The sequence below is a fragment of the Lepus europaeus genome, chromosome 8, assembly GCF_033115175.1.
Source record: "Lepus europaeus isolate LE1 chromosome 8, mLepTim1.pri, whole genome shotgun sequence".
Taxonomy (NCBI): Eukaryota; Metazoa; Chordata; class Mammalia; order Lagomorpha; family Leporidae; genus Lepus; species Lepus europaeus.
Window position 1 is genome coordinate 62,546,421 of NC_084834.1, and position 16,082 is coordinate 62,562,502.

The following is a 16,082-nucleotide window of genomic DNA, read 5'->3' on the forward strand; positions in this document are numbered from 1 at the left end:
TCTCTGCTAGGACCTAGGAAGGCAGTAGAAGATGGCCCAAGTCCTTGGGCTCCTGCTCCTGCGTGGGAAACCCAGAAGAAGCTCCTGGCTCCTGGTTTCAGATCTGCACAGCTCCGGTGGTTGCGGCCAACTGAACAGTGAACCATTGGATGGAAGACCTCTCTCCCTCTCTCTGCCTCTCCTTCTATCTCTGTGTAACTCTGACTTTCAAATAAATAAATAAATAATGACATACCTCTTTTATTCCTTTTGAAAAATTTTAGTAAAGAAACATTTATTTACTTGAAAGGCAGAGTAACAGAAAGAGATAGAGACAGATCTTTCATCTACTTTTTCATTTCCCACATATGTGCAACAACCAGGGCTGGGACAGGCCAAAGTCAGGTGTTAAGAACTCCATCCAGTCTTCCAGGAAGGTAGCAGGAACTCAGGTGCTTGGGCCATTATTGACTGCCTTGCAGGTACATTAGCAGGAAGCAGGAACAGACGTGCAGATTAGCTGTGACTAGAATTGGCACACTGATAATGGGATGTGGGTGTCCCAAGTGGCAGCTTAATGAGTTCCTCCTTAATGCACACTGCTATCAATTCTTTCAGTATGTCATATTTTTTTAAATGTAAACCATGTGTCTGATTACTCTAAATGATTTTATAGTTAAAGTCACTAAAAACACAGAACCAAATATCCAATTATATAATGTGTACTTTAAAACTGTATGCTGCCGGCGCCGTGGCTCAACAGGCTAATCCTCCGCCTTGCGGCGCCGGCACACCGGGTTCTAGTCCCGGTCGGGGCACCGATCCTGTCCCGGTTGCCCCTCTTCCAGGCCAGCTCTCTGCTGTGGCCAGGGAGTGCAGTGGAGGATGGCCCAAGTGTTTGGGCTCTGCACCCCATGGGAGACCAGGAGAAGCACCTGGCTCCTGCCATCAGATCAGTGTGGTGCGCCGGCAACAGAGTGCCTACTGCGGCGGCCATTGGAGGGTGAACCAACGGCAAAGGAAGACCTTTCTCTCTGTCTCTCTGTCTCTCTCACTGTCCACTCTGCCTGTGGGGGAAAAAAAAAAAAAACTGTATGCTGGGGCTGGCAGTGTGGCATAGCAGGTAAAAGCTGCCACCTGCAGTACTGGCATCCCATATGGGTGCTGATTCAAGTCCCGGCTGCTCCACTTCTGATCCAGCTCTCTGCTATAGCCTGGGAAGGCAGTGGAAGGTGGCACAAGTCCTTGGGCCCCTGCATCCATGTGGGAGACCCAGAAGAAGCTCCTGGCTCCTGGCTTTGGATCTGTACAGCTCCAGCTGCTGCGCCAACTGAGAAGTGAACCAGCAGTGGAAGACCTCTCTCTTTCTGCCTCTCCTCTCTCTGTGTAATTCTTTCATATAAATAAGGAAATCTTTTTTAAAAAAACTGTATGCTGTAAACATTTTTAACTTACAATTTAAGATACTGTATGAAATATTATGGCTATGGACATGCATTTCCATTTATAATGCCATTGTGTTTATTCAACAATCAGGAAAAGCAAGGAAATTGTTCTAGCATTGATAACAAAAATATTTTAAACAACCTAGATAATTAATACTTCATTTTTTACATAAAATAAGACCTTTAGTTATAATTTTCTTCATTGTTTTTTTCCTTCCATTCTTTCTATATTTTATTTATTAGCAATTTCATATGAGAGGTCAAAATAAGATGTTATCAAAAGATATTAATTATATAATTTGCAATTAAAGTCTTGAGGCACATAGCCACTGGTCCACATTTATTTACTACTCTCCCATTTGTCATTATGACAGTGCTTTTACCCACAGTTAAGGGTTATCCATAGAGTTCAGTTACATTTACCCAACTCCCTATTATTAACATTTATAAATTACTGTTTTTAAAACCTCCTTGTCTCTGGAACCTTTAGATGTATCACTAAGTGGATTTAGTCTAGGTAATATCATCCTAAATTTGGTGTATTCTTATTGTGTCTGCTGACCAGGTTAATGAATTATCATTCATGTTCTTATGAACAATTTTTGACTATGAGATTAGCTAAAAACTCGCTTTTATATTTTTTATGGATAAAAGGGAAAAAATTCGTGTTTTTATGACATTATAATGGAGTTGAGGACAGAACATAAGTAGATGAGCCAAAAACAAGTAAAAATGGCTCAGGCTGGGCTGGATAACAGCCGCAACAGCACCCAGACTTGGGAGACACATCTGCAAGGCTTCTTGCAGTTGGCCTACTGATACTAGCACTTGATACATTATTCTTTAGCTCATTCATTAAGTAAAATGTCCTTGCCTGTCTTTCTCATGGAAAAGATAAAGCTCTGCTTATCTGAATCAATGCATATCTCTGAGCTGCAATATTTCAATGTACAGTGAGTTGCATATCTAAATATTTTGCATTCAGATAGTCATACTTTCTTCAGATGATACTCTGAATAGTACAGAGCAAAAGTACTCTTAGTATATTAATAAAGGACCAAACAAACAAATAAATAAAAGGAAGGGCAAGCAATGGAACATACACTGTCATGGAAAACATAGCCGCAATATATTTTGCCTATGAAAAAATAATTATTTGCTACTATCTCATCCTGCATATCTTTTGATTTCCCTTACTTAAGCCTTATAACGCATTCATTCTTAACACATCTTACTTTCCCTGCACTTGCCAAAATAGGTTTTTTGTTTCTTTTTTTAAGCATGCCATTTGCCCAGAAATACTAAAACTAAAATGCTCTGTCTGCACAATAGGTGCTTTTAGAAAGCCAGATATGCACAGTTAAGCTGTGCTTGCAGAATTGCTTTTTCTTAAAGTGCAGTCAATTGACCATACACCAGCACTAATTTGTTTCTAACCAGTAAGGCATGTGCACATGCTGCCCCATACAACAATGATTGCAATCGTTGTGACCAGGGTGCTTGCTTTTATTTCCAACAAAGAGAAATTTAAATGCAACAGCACACCTCAGCTTAGAACCATACATTTCCAGGCTCAGTTTTCTTCCAATGGTAGATTTTTTTTCTATTTGCCCTGCATTAAGGTTTATACTTCCTTCATAAAACAAAGCTTATTCTCCTAAGGAAATTCTGGAAAAATGACTTAGAACTTGTCTTTTAACACCATTATGATAATACTCTAATGAAATGATAATGTGCATCTGCCTGAGATATAAAAATAGTCTTTACAATTCTCTCAAAGTAGATTTTTATTTATAATTTTCTCAGGCTTTAGGCACTCACAGGTGCCTTAAAATTCTGTCTTAAAATAACAACGCTAGAGGGCAGGTGATAGATTTCTAGGGCATTATCGTATTTCTTTAGGCGCTCAACTTGCAGCCTGGTTTTTCATAATCATTTCTGTCCTGGGAAACTATAATTATCCTGAAGCACAACTACTTCCACTGCCTCATTTCTTAATTACAGTAGTGACATGAGATAAATGCACACTTATTGAGACCAAATGCATGTTATTTTGTGGTGATTATAAGTAAGTTATCATGGTAACAATTGTGATTATGTGGTGATCAACTACTGACACCATGTTATGTTTCAGAAATTCTGTAATTAAGTCCTTCCAAGAGGGCACTTCCTACTTGAGATGAAAGAGACTTAGCATGAGAGATTGGCCAATGGAAGAGCCACTGACATACCTACCCTGAGCTTATTCAAATGATTCCATATGAATCTCAAGTAAGAGCATTATGCCAACTAACATCTGGGGGATTTCATTTAAGTTTCTACCTAAAAAACTTCAGATAGAGTATTTTTAAACTAGTCTTTGTCTTTTCTGAAAGAAAACATGAAATATGATAGGAGTAATTTTTGCCTTCAATGATAAATTTTTATCCTGATAGTAATGTTCTTTCAAGTATTATAATGCAGTCATAAAAGTTTTTAATTCCAAAGGTTATTTATTTTCTTGTCATTCAAATTTTTTAAAAAACTTTAATTGCTAAGATATTTCTTACCTTGTTTGTACAGTTTACTAGAGAAATACATTCTTCCTCTCGAAAAAGGCAAAAGGAAAAATAATTATGTCAGGTTTTATATCTATATATGTATATCGATATACATACATATATATGTATGTATGTATGTAAGTATGTATGTTTGGGTAAAGGTTTCAGGTTCACTATTGCGTGACTGCCTATACTTAAATTCCTGCTCTGTCACTGACTAGATGTAAGATTTCGACAAGCTACTTACCGGCACTGGGGTACAATTTCTTTATCTGTAAAAGGGAACAGTTTCAATATATTATTGGTAAGAGGGTCTAATTAGAATGCTGTTTGGTTCATAGTAAGTACTATATAGTTTTCAGTTTGATTTTATGTAATTTATGGATGTTAGGGTCAATGGTCCAATTTCTCAAATTTTTCGTTCTATCTCCAACCATGGTGATGATTGAGTCTGATAATTGTAATAGGTTTTCCTCAGAGACTCCTTTTCCATAATCTGGCATGACATGAATAAATATGATGTCTTTTCCAAAGTAAAAAGGACATTCAAATAATGAGCCCAGTTCTCTGACTTGTAAGTCCTTGGCATATTGTTTTTAAAATACTGGTGCAAGCAATGCTTTCATATTTTTAAATTAAAAGCCTTTTCTCTGAGCATTTACAGTTATCCAGTGACTTACTATATATCAGCAACAAAATGTCTGCAATATAACATTGAGTACATGGCTACTATTCTAACTAGGTTGCAATGAAAATGACGTTGGAATGATTCCTGCAAATTCGTTTTTATTCCCAAGTCCCTGAAATCATCAAGAAATATAGTTCCTTAGAAAAGAGTCTGTGAGAATCCATATACAACATTAGCCCTAAGACACTTTTCTTCTATATTACTTTTTGTTCAATTACAGTGGCTATACTTCATATACTTTATAAAACATGTTAATCTTACTTTCCTAATGATGTAAATAAAATATTTCCCTACACCAAAGAAAACTTTCATTTAAGGAATACAAAATTCATGCATTTTCGTAAGTACAACTTTAAAATACAGTGATTTTTCCCACCATACCTACCCTCCCACCCACTCTCCCACCCCTCCTCCTCTTCCCTCTCCCATTCTCAGTCCCATTCTCCACTAAGATCCATTTTCTATTAACTTTATACATAGAAGACTAACTCTATACTAAATCAAGGGTTCAACAATTTACATGGTAAAAACAAAACAAAACAAACAAGCAAAGAAAAGACTGTCTTTTAACAGTTGAGACAAGGGCTATTCAAAGTCATTGCATCTTGAAGTTAATTTCACTTCTTTTCTTTCTTTCTTTTTTTTTTTTAGAAACTTAATTAACTTTAACAAAGCACCCAAGAATGGTATATCTTTTGGGAGAACTTAGACATAGTTATAATACAGCTTTTTGAACACAAAGGTCTTGAATGGGAAGTTAGTACACCATGACTCTTTTTGTTAATTTAGCAATAACACTCTTATGTATGATGTCAGTGGGATGGGAGATCACCTGAGGCTCTTGACATGAGCTTTCTAGGCTATGGAAGCCTTTTGAATCCACAAACTCCATCAGTACTTAGACAAGACCATAAGCAAATAAAGTTCTCTCTCCCTTCAGAGAAAAATACCTTCTTCTTTGATGACCTCTTCATTCCACTGGGGTCTCACCGAGATCCTTCATGAAGGACACTTTTGCCTCAGTGTCTCAGCCTTCCATAACTGAAATGCTCTCCTGGGCTTTTCAGCCAGAACAGAATGCCTTAAGGGCTGATTCTTAGGTCAGAGTGCTATTTAATGCAATTGTCATTCTATGACTCTGTTGTGAGGACTGCTTCCCATGCTGGAGCATTCACTCCTTTTTAATTCTATCTATTATTATTACCAGACCCTTAATCTTATCCATATGATCACTTTAACACTTAAGATGTATTTTTATTACCCAGCTGAAGGGGACTTGGGGTCCCATGGCAAGTTTTTAAACTGTACCCTTAGAAGTAATTCTGTGGGAATGTATGCAGAACTACTATAGAGTTTTACAGATACAAACTTCATACACTTCATAATTACAACTTCAGGAACTTGGTGATTCTTCCCTTTGTGCCCACTCTCCCACCCATACTCCCAATGCCTCTTCCTCCTTCCTCTCTTATTCCCACTCCTATTTTTTACTGAGATCTATTTTCTTTTTTTATTCATTTGACAGATGAGTTAGACAGTGAGAGAGAGAGAGAGAGACAGAGAGAAAGGTCTTCCTTCCATTGGTTCACATCCCAAACAACCACTATGGCCGGAGCTGTGCTGATCTGAAGCCGGGAGCCAGGTGCTTCCTCCTGGTCTCCCATGTGGGTGCAGGGGCCCAAGCACTTCGACCATCCTCCACTGCAATACCAGGCCACAGCAGAGAGCTGGACTAGAAAAACAGCAACCAGGACTAGAACTGGCACCCATGTGGGATGCCAGCGCTGCAGGCAGAGGATTAACCAAGTGAGCCATGGCGCCAGCCCCTAAGATCTATTTTCAATTGAATTTATACACATATGTTTATGTTAAGTAAAGAGTTCAACAAATAATTTTTTTTGACTGGCAGAGTTAGACAGTGAGAGAGACAGAGAGAAAGGTCTTCCTTTTTCCGTTGGTTCACCTCCAAAATGGCCACCACAGATGGTGCGCTGCACCAGGCCACAGCAGAGAGCTGGACTGGAAGAGAAGCAGCTGGGACTAGAACCTGGGGTGCCAGTGCTGCAGGCAGAGGATTAGCCTAGTGAGCTGCGGCACCAGCCATCAAATAATACAAAAAAAAAAAAAAAAAAAAAAAAAAAACAACTTTTCCTCAACATTAAAGACAAGCACTGTTCAAGTCATTGCTTCTCAAAGTATCAATTTCACTTCTACAGATGGCCTTTTAGGTGCTCTATTATAGGTATCACAGATTGGGGAGAACATGTGATATTTATCCCTTTGGGACTGGCTTATTTCACTAAGTATGATGTTTTCCAGATTGGTTGAGAATAAGTATTTTTGTGATTTGCATAAATAATCTTTGCAATTTAGACCAGAAATATGACTATCTTTTTTTCTTAGTATTTTTTAAATTCTTTCTGTAATATTAGACAGACCAGATATTAGATTATATCTATAAATATGTTCAATTTTTAAATTGTTCTTTCAAAGTCCATCTAGACTTCACCTTTTGTTAGTCTCTTATCCACAAAGGAACAAAACTTAGCAATTGTAATATTTTGAGAGTTATGTTGATGTATCAAAAATAGTAAAGTGATTTATATGTATAGAAGAGTTTTGGCCTATATGAAATAAGTTTCTGTGTAGAATTTAACAGTTTCATAACTACAGTAAGAATTCTTCATTATATCACAAGGAAACAAGTTTTCTCAAGTCTGATTTCATTTCAATTTGTATACATATCTATGCCAGAAAACACCTGGAACAGTTAGAACTGATCTAATCTTGATTCTTCACTACTCTAGAATTTATTAAACTTGGGGGTTTGATGGTATTGGTTCCATCATATGAAAAAAAAAAAAAACTGGTAGGTAAGATAATGCTAAACTGTTGGTTAGCTATGAAGAAATGCCAATTTCAATTTTTAACTTACTACAATACTTGGGTTGCATTATGACTCTTACAAATCTGTAAGGTAAGAAGTAAAATGGATTTCTAAGACTTACCTTTGAAAATCATATGAAATGGAGGAATAAGTACAAAAAATTTTTCCAGTAGAAAATGATGAATTCTTATGTTAAGCTTTGCATCAATAATTCCCCAATTAGGTCAAAACTATAATCTAACTGTGATATTGATATAATTTAAAATGAGAGCTTCTTACAAAAAAGATAGCTATAATTCCCATAAATTCCATTTTTAGATGAGGCGCCATATGGAGCTTGTACTGCCACTTTTGAGCTTAAGTGAATGATCCTGTTGCCATTCCTATTTATCTTTCAGATCAGCATTTTCATGACCCACTTATCGAACTATGGGAACGATCGCCTAGGATTATATACCTTTGTGAACTTGGCCAATTTCGTGCACAGCTGGACCAACCTGAGACTGCAAACTCTTCCTCCAGTGCAACTGGCCCACAAGTACTTTGAACTCTTCCCTGAGCAAAAAGACCCTCTCTGGCAGGTAACATTTAACATTGTCTCCTGGGGTGGAGGGCAAGAAATTGGCAATCTTGAGTGTCTCGTTTGTCTTAGGTACTCTATTGAATATGTTAAATTTGCATTTAAGACAAAGTGCTCTTTTATTCAATAGTTTCATTCTTTTTTTCAACAATGTTTTTGTCTGTTTTATAGATAAAGTGTTTGCATTTGGAGGATGGGTGTTAAATTGGTTGATTGGTTGGTTTGGGAATTTTGCAGTGCGGGTGTTGTTTTATTGTCTTCTTTTCCAAGCTAACCATGTTGACTTGCATATAGTGTGAGGAAAAACTAGAAACCAAATGGTTAAGCATCGGATATCTAGGGAGATGGAAATCTTGAGCCACTCTCTTCTAAGACTTTGATATCAATACTGAGGATGTAAAAAAGAAAAGCAATTTTTATTTTGTTCCCATAGAGATTTAGTCTCTCTTTAGTATATCTTCACATTTCTGTACATCTAACTAATGATTAGACACTGATAAAACAGAATTGTCAGTTTTAGATTGCTTTTATAATAATTTAACTTCATGGGAGGCTACTCAGCTTGGATGCATGAAATATAACCTCTCCGCTTCTTAGCGGTTATCTAGGAATATGCTTCCTCCCACTTTCTTAGTTCTTTTTGCATCAGATTACATCGACCCACACAATCAATAAGCTAGCTGCAGAGAACAGATCAGATGATCCCCTGCTAAGCAGTTGGTAGAGAACTAACATCATTACTACTGAGAAATTACTGTGAAACATACTTCCTACCATCCCCCCTCTCCTGGAGACTATTTGTTTTTCAATAGTCTATAAATCCTGCACATGCCAGTCTGTCTACATAGTAAGGAACTCTTTCAGCATATGGTTATTGCGCATCTGCTATATGTAGAGCAAGGTTAGTTGTTCTACGGCATGGGAAGAAGAATAAGATACAACATTTTCTCTGAAAGCTAGTGGAAGACTGTCACCTTATTCACCATCATGTGATGTAACTGGAGACCATTATTATTAGTGAAATAAGCCAGTCCCAAAAAGACTAATACCATATGTTTTCTCGGATATGTGGCAGGTAATATAGAATAGAAAAACAATGTGTAAGAATGAAACTGACATCTTGTGATTTGATTATTGTTTATAACCCTAGTCTATACTCCAGTGAAAGAGTGATCTTTCTATTTTTCACTTCTTGAACATTATGGTTAGTGGTGTATTAAGAATACCTGTAATTATAAAGTAAATTGAAAGTTTGTTATTAGAAAAACTGAAGGGACAAAAGAAGAGAAGAAAGGATAAGATATTAAAGGAGGGAGGGAAGAATTTATGAGCATTTTCTTAGAATTTCATCTATGAAATACATGAAATCTGTTCTCCTTAAATTAATAAAAAATAAATAAATGTATTATAAGAAACTGCTCCAGTAAGTCATACCTTATTCTGACCATTTATTCAGGAATGCCTCACCATTTGTGTTTCCTTTAAACTTCAGAGTCTAATTATTTTGCCTATCCAATAAGTTGTTTGACCATTCATATTACATATTTAAATATGTTATGTAGACAAATAAATGGATAGAAACATAATCATTATGATTGTATAAAGTCACACCAAATGAGTGTTGAATTTTACACAGGAGGACTCCCGGTGCTTGCTTTGGCAATACATATACTAAAAGCCTTCTATTTCATAAAAGTTGGTAACTCCAAAGAGCTCACACATCTTTATAAAGTTGATAAATTATTGATAATAAATCAATTATTTTCTTGCACTGATTTATATATAAGATATTTATAATTTATGGTACTGCAATCAAAAACCACAAATTAGTAAAGATTTCAGAGTGCTGACACACAATGTCAATGGATCCAAGATATACTCCTTTTTTTTACTTTAGGAAAAATATTATAAAGAAATAGCAATGAATTGCATTTCCTGGTATGTGTGAGCTTTTTAAAATAAAGAACTATATTTATTGATATTTCTGGATGTCATTGACACTGTTACTTTTTTTGAAGAGTGAATGTAACTGAAGATATGCCATCTGTAATATATTTGGTCAACATGACTTTAAATATTGATTTATTGTTGATTAAACACAAAATTTTCTGTTGGCTGATGGAGTTACAAATGAAAATCAGAAGTATGAAAAATCATGATTATTTGAAGAATTATGTCATTTTAGAAGACCTAAGAAATACATATATAAATAAGTAAAATATTTGCAAACACTGCTTACATTTTAAATTTAATAGCAATAGTGATTCCCAGGAAGCTCTTAATAAAAGTCAAAGCAAATGATTATGAAAAGAACACAACAACTAAGAACTCAATAAATAGTTGAAAGTAAAAGAATTAACCAGAGAACATTACATAGATTTCACAAACTTTATTATCATTATTATTTATATAAGTTTAGGAATCTTCATATATGTTATCATACTGTAGCCTATACTGAGAGTATTTAAATAACTCAGCACTAAATACCTTTTCTTGAAAGAATCTCTTTACTATCATGGGAATTCTATAATTTATATGATTTCCTTTGATTAAAAAAGTAGATAAGGTTGTAAACATTTTCCATTAACCAAAGTATCATGTATTCCTAAATATATTTAAGAAGGAAAATAAGGAATTGCAAACTGAGGAGTAGTTATGTTCACAAGAGAATTCTTTAGGTGCATGTGGTTTTGAGAATAGTGAACTCGTTGCACAAATTGGATGATCTTTGCTGATTGTCAGCAATGTCCAAGAAACTGCAAATGGTGAAGTAACAATAAAGTGCATATTTACTGAATTCTCTTCCTTTGTGGTTATCTCTTCTTTCATATTCGTATTTATAACAAACAAAAATTCTCTAGATATTGTCAGTCATTTCCTTTATAGAATTCAAATTTAGTTCTCCAAAAATGTATAAGTTAACCCAGTATTAATTGATAAACATTTTACAACCCTTTCATCACCACCCTATAGAGTTAGGATAGAAAAATAGTATGTGTCTTTTAGTTTTTGCATATTGTCAAAAAAATTTAAGATACCTGTCATATTTGTGGGTTTGACTTTTTATTTATTATCGTCCCTGTAAGTGTGAGTCAACTGTTATTTTTCTTTTAAATTTTCAATTCACACTTTTTTATTATCACAAATTGAAAAGTGTAAAGTGATAGTCTTTGCATCTGTTTAATTTATTTGGGTTTCTTATGTACATGTTCATTAGCACTAACTATCATATATGTGAGCTGCCTTGTCACCTAAATAAGAAGTGCAAGATGGATATCTGCCAAGAGGCAGCAGGACAAGTAGGGCTTAGGGCGTTGATGCTCCTTTCTCAGTGGAAGTTGATTCTCCCAAAGCTGATCAGTACAGGAGTGTGTGCTGAGAACACACCTGGAATACGATCTCTGAACTGCCCCCTTGTGAATCTAGTCTCTCGTGTGTAAGACTCTTAAAATTATACTCTCAGGTACTTATTAATTCATGTCCTTTATTGTTTTGGTAGAATAATCACACAAAGCATGAAAGAATCAGATCTCCTCTTAAAAAAAATAAACCTCCCACTGTCAGAACGAAAACCACAGCACGGAGGCAGTTGGAAGGTCAAATTCTTGTGCATTCTCTAATCGATGCTTTTAAGCTCTCAAGCTGTCAGGTTAGCTCAGTCTCAATCTTCACTCAAGGCTCCGGAGTCTCACTATCTACAAACATGCCAAGCGAGCTGAGCTGTGGATTCCTGCTCACTGAGTGTGACTAGGGGAATGCTCTAAGAGCTGCAGCTTCTCTCCTTCTGCACCAGAGTCCCAAGGGTTAAAGAAGTGGGAAAGTAAATCAGAGAGTGTTCACCTTCCACCTCCAGTGCCTTTGTTGATTCCAGCTGTCAAAGCTTTCAGCCCCAGTTTAGGAATGGTGAGATCTGGATGTTGGTGACATAAACAAATCACCAGATCGTGTGGCATAAATACCCAGAGTTTTATTATGATGTATCTGTTGAAGTAATGAATGAATGTGGATACAGAGAATTGTGGATTGTAAGAGCAGAATAACGAGTTAGAGGCATGCAGCCTAACTATTTCATTTTATAGAGGAAATGGGTGACATACAATGAAATGAAATGCCCCAATTCTAACTCATTTTACCTTATTACAGAAAAGTCAGGACTAAAGCCCAGGTTTTTCTTATTCCTACTCCAGCCCAAGATGGTGACTTGACACTTACAAAAACAAATCAATTCTATCCTTAACTCTATAAAGGATGAAATTTCAGGGATAATTTCTTACTTTAGAAGAGTCTGCCGGAGTGTTTTGAGTGAATGTATTTAGCTCCTACATAATAAAAAGGAAGACCTTTACTTTATGAAACTTAAACCATAGTAGTTCTTTATTATAAGAAAATGACAATAAAAAATTGTCATATCTTTTCCTCTTGCTGGCACCTGCAATTGTTTATTTCACTTACTATACATTATGCAGATACTTGTGCCTGTCATACTCCAACTCATGCAAACATCAAGGGGTGAGATGATGTTTATTCATATTTGTAACCTAAAACCTAATTCAGCAAAATTGCCTTTAGCCCCTGACTTTAAAATGTTAAGATAGAGTTAGCAAAAACTAAGTGTGTATACAAAAAAAAAAACAAACAAACAAAAAGTGAAAAGACCACATTTGTTAGCTAAGAGTGGGGGTGCAAGTGGAAATCCAGAGGAGCATGGCCAAGTCAATGGGGAAAGCTTTGAAAGCTTCCAGGGTAATCTGGATTTGATTAGCAATAAGGAACAACTAGCTCCAGACCCTGGAGAGAAGAGAAGTGGTTTTAAAAGATGAATTTGTTGTTGTTGTTGTTGTTCTGGTACTAGTGGTTGACTAGTTAACACACAATTATTCTTAGGTGTTTAAAGTTTAACAGAAAAGTGATCCCTGTTAAATTTAAGAGTGGGAAAGGGAGGGAGGATATGTACAATTTGGGACATGCTCAATCGGACTTGCCACAAATGGTGGAGTTAGAAATGTGCCAGGGGATTCCAACACAATCCCATCAAGGTGGCATGTACCAATGCGATCTCACTAGTCCAAGTGATCAATTTCAGCTCACAATTGAAAAGCCAAGATATCATGGAAAAAAAAAAGACCTAAATGAAAGATCTCTGTGAGTGAGATCCCAGTGGAAAGAATGGGGCCATCAAAGAAGGAGGTACCTTTCTCCAAAGGGAGGAGAGAACTTCCACTTTGACTATGACCCTATCGGAATAAGATCAAAGTCAGCGAACTTTAAAGGCTCCCATAGCCCTGGCAACTCATGACTAGAGCCTAGGGAGATTACTGACGCCATGAACAGGAGTGTCAAATTGTTAAGTCAGCAACAGGAGTCACTGTGTACTTACACCCCATGTGGGATCTGTCCTTAATGTGTTGTCTAATGTGCAGTGATGCTATAACTAGTACTGAAACAGTATTTTTATACTTTGTGTTTCTGTGTGGGTACAAACTGATGAGGTCTTTACTAATTATATACTGAATCGATCTTCTGTATATAAAGAGAATTGGAAATGAAAAAAAACAACCTGGTGTTAAATTGGAAATGGCATAGAAAATTAATTAATTTTTAAAAAAATATTATGTAGGATCTCTGTCTTTAATGTGCTGTACATTGTTATTTAATGCTATAATTAGTACTCCAATGGTAATTTTTTCACTTTATGTTGCTATATGGGGCAAACTGTTGAAATCTTTACCTAATATATACTAAACTGATCTTCTGTATATAAAGAGAATTGAAAATGAATCTTGATGTGAATGGAAGGGGAGAGGGAGCGGGAAAGGGGAGGGTTGCGGGCGGGAGGGAAGTTATGGGAGGGGGGAAGCCATTGTAACCCATAAGCTGTACTTTGGAAATTTATATTCATTAAATAAAAGTTTAATAAATGAAAAAAAAAAGAAATCTTGAAATCCAAAAAAAAAAAGATGATGGTCAATAAAGATAACAACAGAAGCTTTGATTTTTTTTTTTTTTTGATAAAATTGGAAACAACAGAAAACAGAGACTTGGGACAACAGTCTGCTTATGAAACAAGGATGCCCTGGATGGCTTCTTGAGTGAGAGCAATAAGACCTTTCAAGAAAGGGTAGTAGAGCTTGTTTGCTTAAATACAGAGCTATCTATCAATAATTACTTCAAAGCTGGAGAAATTGGAGCTCTCTGATTGCATGTTTTTCACTTTCATTCATTCATCGCTTAGCCTTTCCAGTGAAATAATCAGCAAAATTTTTTATGACTCTACAAATAACAAAGTGGAAGACAAATGCTATGATCATCTTACACATATTTTCTAATCAAAATTTAACTTTATATATTACAGTGTTCATCTCTTCCTAACTCAGCAATAATATATTCTTTAAATAGTTCAGGAATGCCTTCGAGATATGGAAATGATTCCTCATAAGTTGAATTCTTTAATTTACACTAAAGCTGTTTGCCATTTTGATTATACAAGGCTGTCAACACTCTGATATTGAAGAATAGTGACATATGCCTTGTTTCCCTTCACCCCCATCCATCAATTGTGAATACATTCTTGTCAAGTTTGAAATTTCCTCACACAAAGCATTTATTGAGATTTGGCCAAGGAAAAACTTTTTGCAGATAGCTCTCTAAAATAATAAAATAAAAATGTTATAATACTTTCATAATTTCTGAATTAAAGTCATCATAAAAATACATTTAAGCACCTAATCCAAGTGAAACAATAACAAAAACCTGAACTTTTGTGTGTGTCTAACAGAATAATTTGATTTCTCTAATGTCATGAGTGCATAATATTATATAAAGACCAACTGATTAACAGCAGTCTTAAAATATAATTTTATTTATTGACTTGCCTATGTATTCTCTACGCTAATATCCATAAAACACAGATAATAATATAAAGTGATATGTGCACGAGTGCGCTGTTATCTGTGTAAAGTCAGAGCTACAGAATAAACAAGCCACTTTTCCCTGGGGCCAATTTTACTGTAGGCATATCATGGAAGAGAACCAATAGTATTAATTTATTTAAATAGACATGAGTATAATACAGTGTATAATGCAAAGGCGATAAATTAGAGACACTTTGTGCTTAAACCAGCACTCTTGAAGCTATCACCCCAGGTCCAAACACAACAAGGGCCCCTCCTGTCAACTCCTACCACCAACAGGACAGCACTGATATCCCCCTGCAATTCAGGGTACTATGGTAGAAGTGTTTGAGAAATAGACAATGAAGTGCTGCAGGAAGACTATGGAGACACATTCAAGTTGATGGGTACACTCTGAAGAAATGTGTGACTGGGTGAGTTTTCCAAGGAGCAAAAGTTAGATTATGGTATTGATAATGATGGCATCTGTTTTGGAGTGTTCCCATGAGGATTTGTTGATGGAAGCAACAAGAATAAACATTCTGGAACTACTGAAATGCATGTAGGTTGTATTATGCTTAAATGGCACTGAGAGACAATTGAAAGTCACCAGTCAGTATAATACAGACTTGAAAAATGATTTTTATGGACATGTCCAAGGTAAAATTTAATAAGTCAAAGACATTTCAAAATAACACAGCCATATAGACAGGAACAAGAATAATATTTCCAAAATATATTGTATTGCTTCCTTCTTTAAATAGTGATGTCGGATTAGCAGGAGGCAAGTAGAGAGTAAAATGAAGATGAAAGCAATGACTTCTGAAATGCCTGTGTTTAACAAAATAATTTTTCTACCATGAGCATTGGGCATTTTAGAAATCTCAGCCATTAAGCTTTAGATATGTCCTGGCTATCTGAAACAAGCACATGACATGGAATGGGCATAATCAATCTTGGGTTGATCACTCCACACTGTACTTGTAAGTGAAAGATGTGAAATGAGGAGCAAGGTAGATTTTTAGCAGCATGAAAGGCGATGCAGGCTTAAAAATATACAACCAATTAGATGT

General features: G+C 35.8%; 1 protein-coding gene across 1 annotated transcript in view; it reads left to right on the forward strand.

Moving 5' to 3' along the window:
- NDST4 (N-deacetylase and N-sulfotransferase 4) overlaps positions 1-16,082 on the forward strand; it is a 271,710-nt gene that overhangs the window by 217,846 nt on the left and 37,782 nt on the right. The window contains exon 6 of the mRNA XM_062199113.1: positions 7,938-8,120. Within this exon, the coding sequence (XP_062055097.1) occupies positions 7,938-8,120 (183 nt within the window). The remainder of the gene's footprint in view (positions 1-7,937; positions 8,121-16,082) is intronic.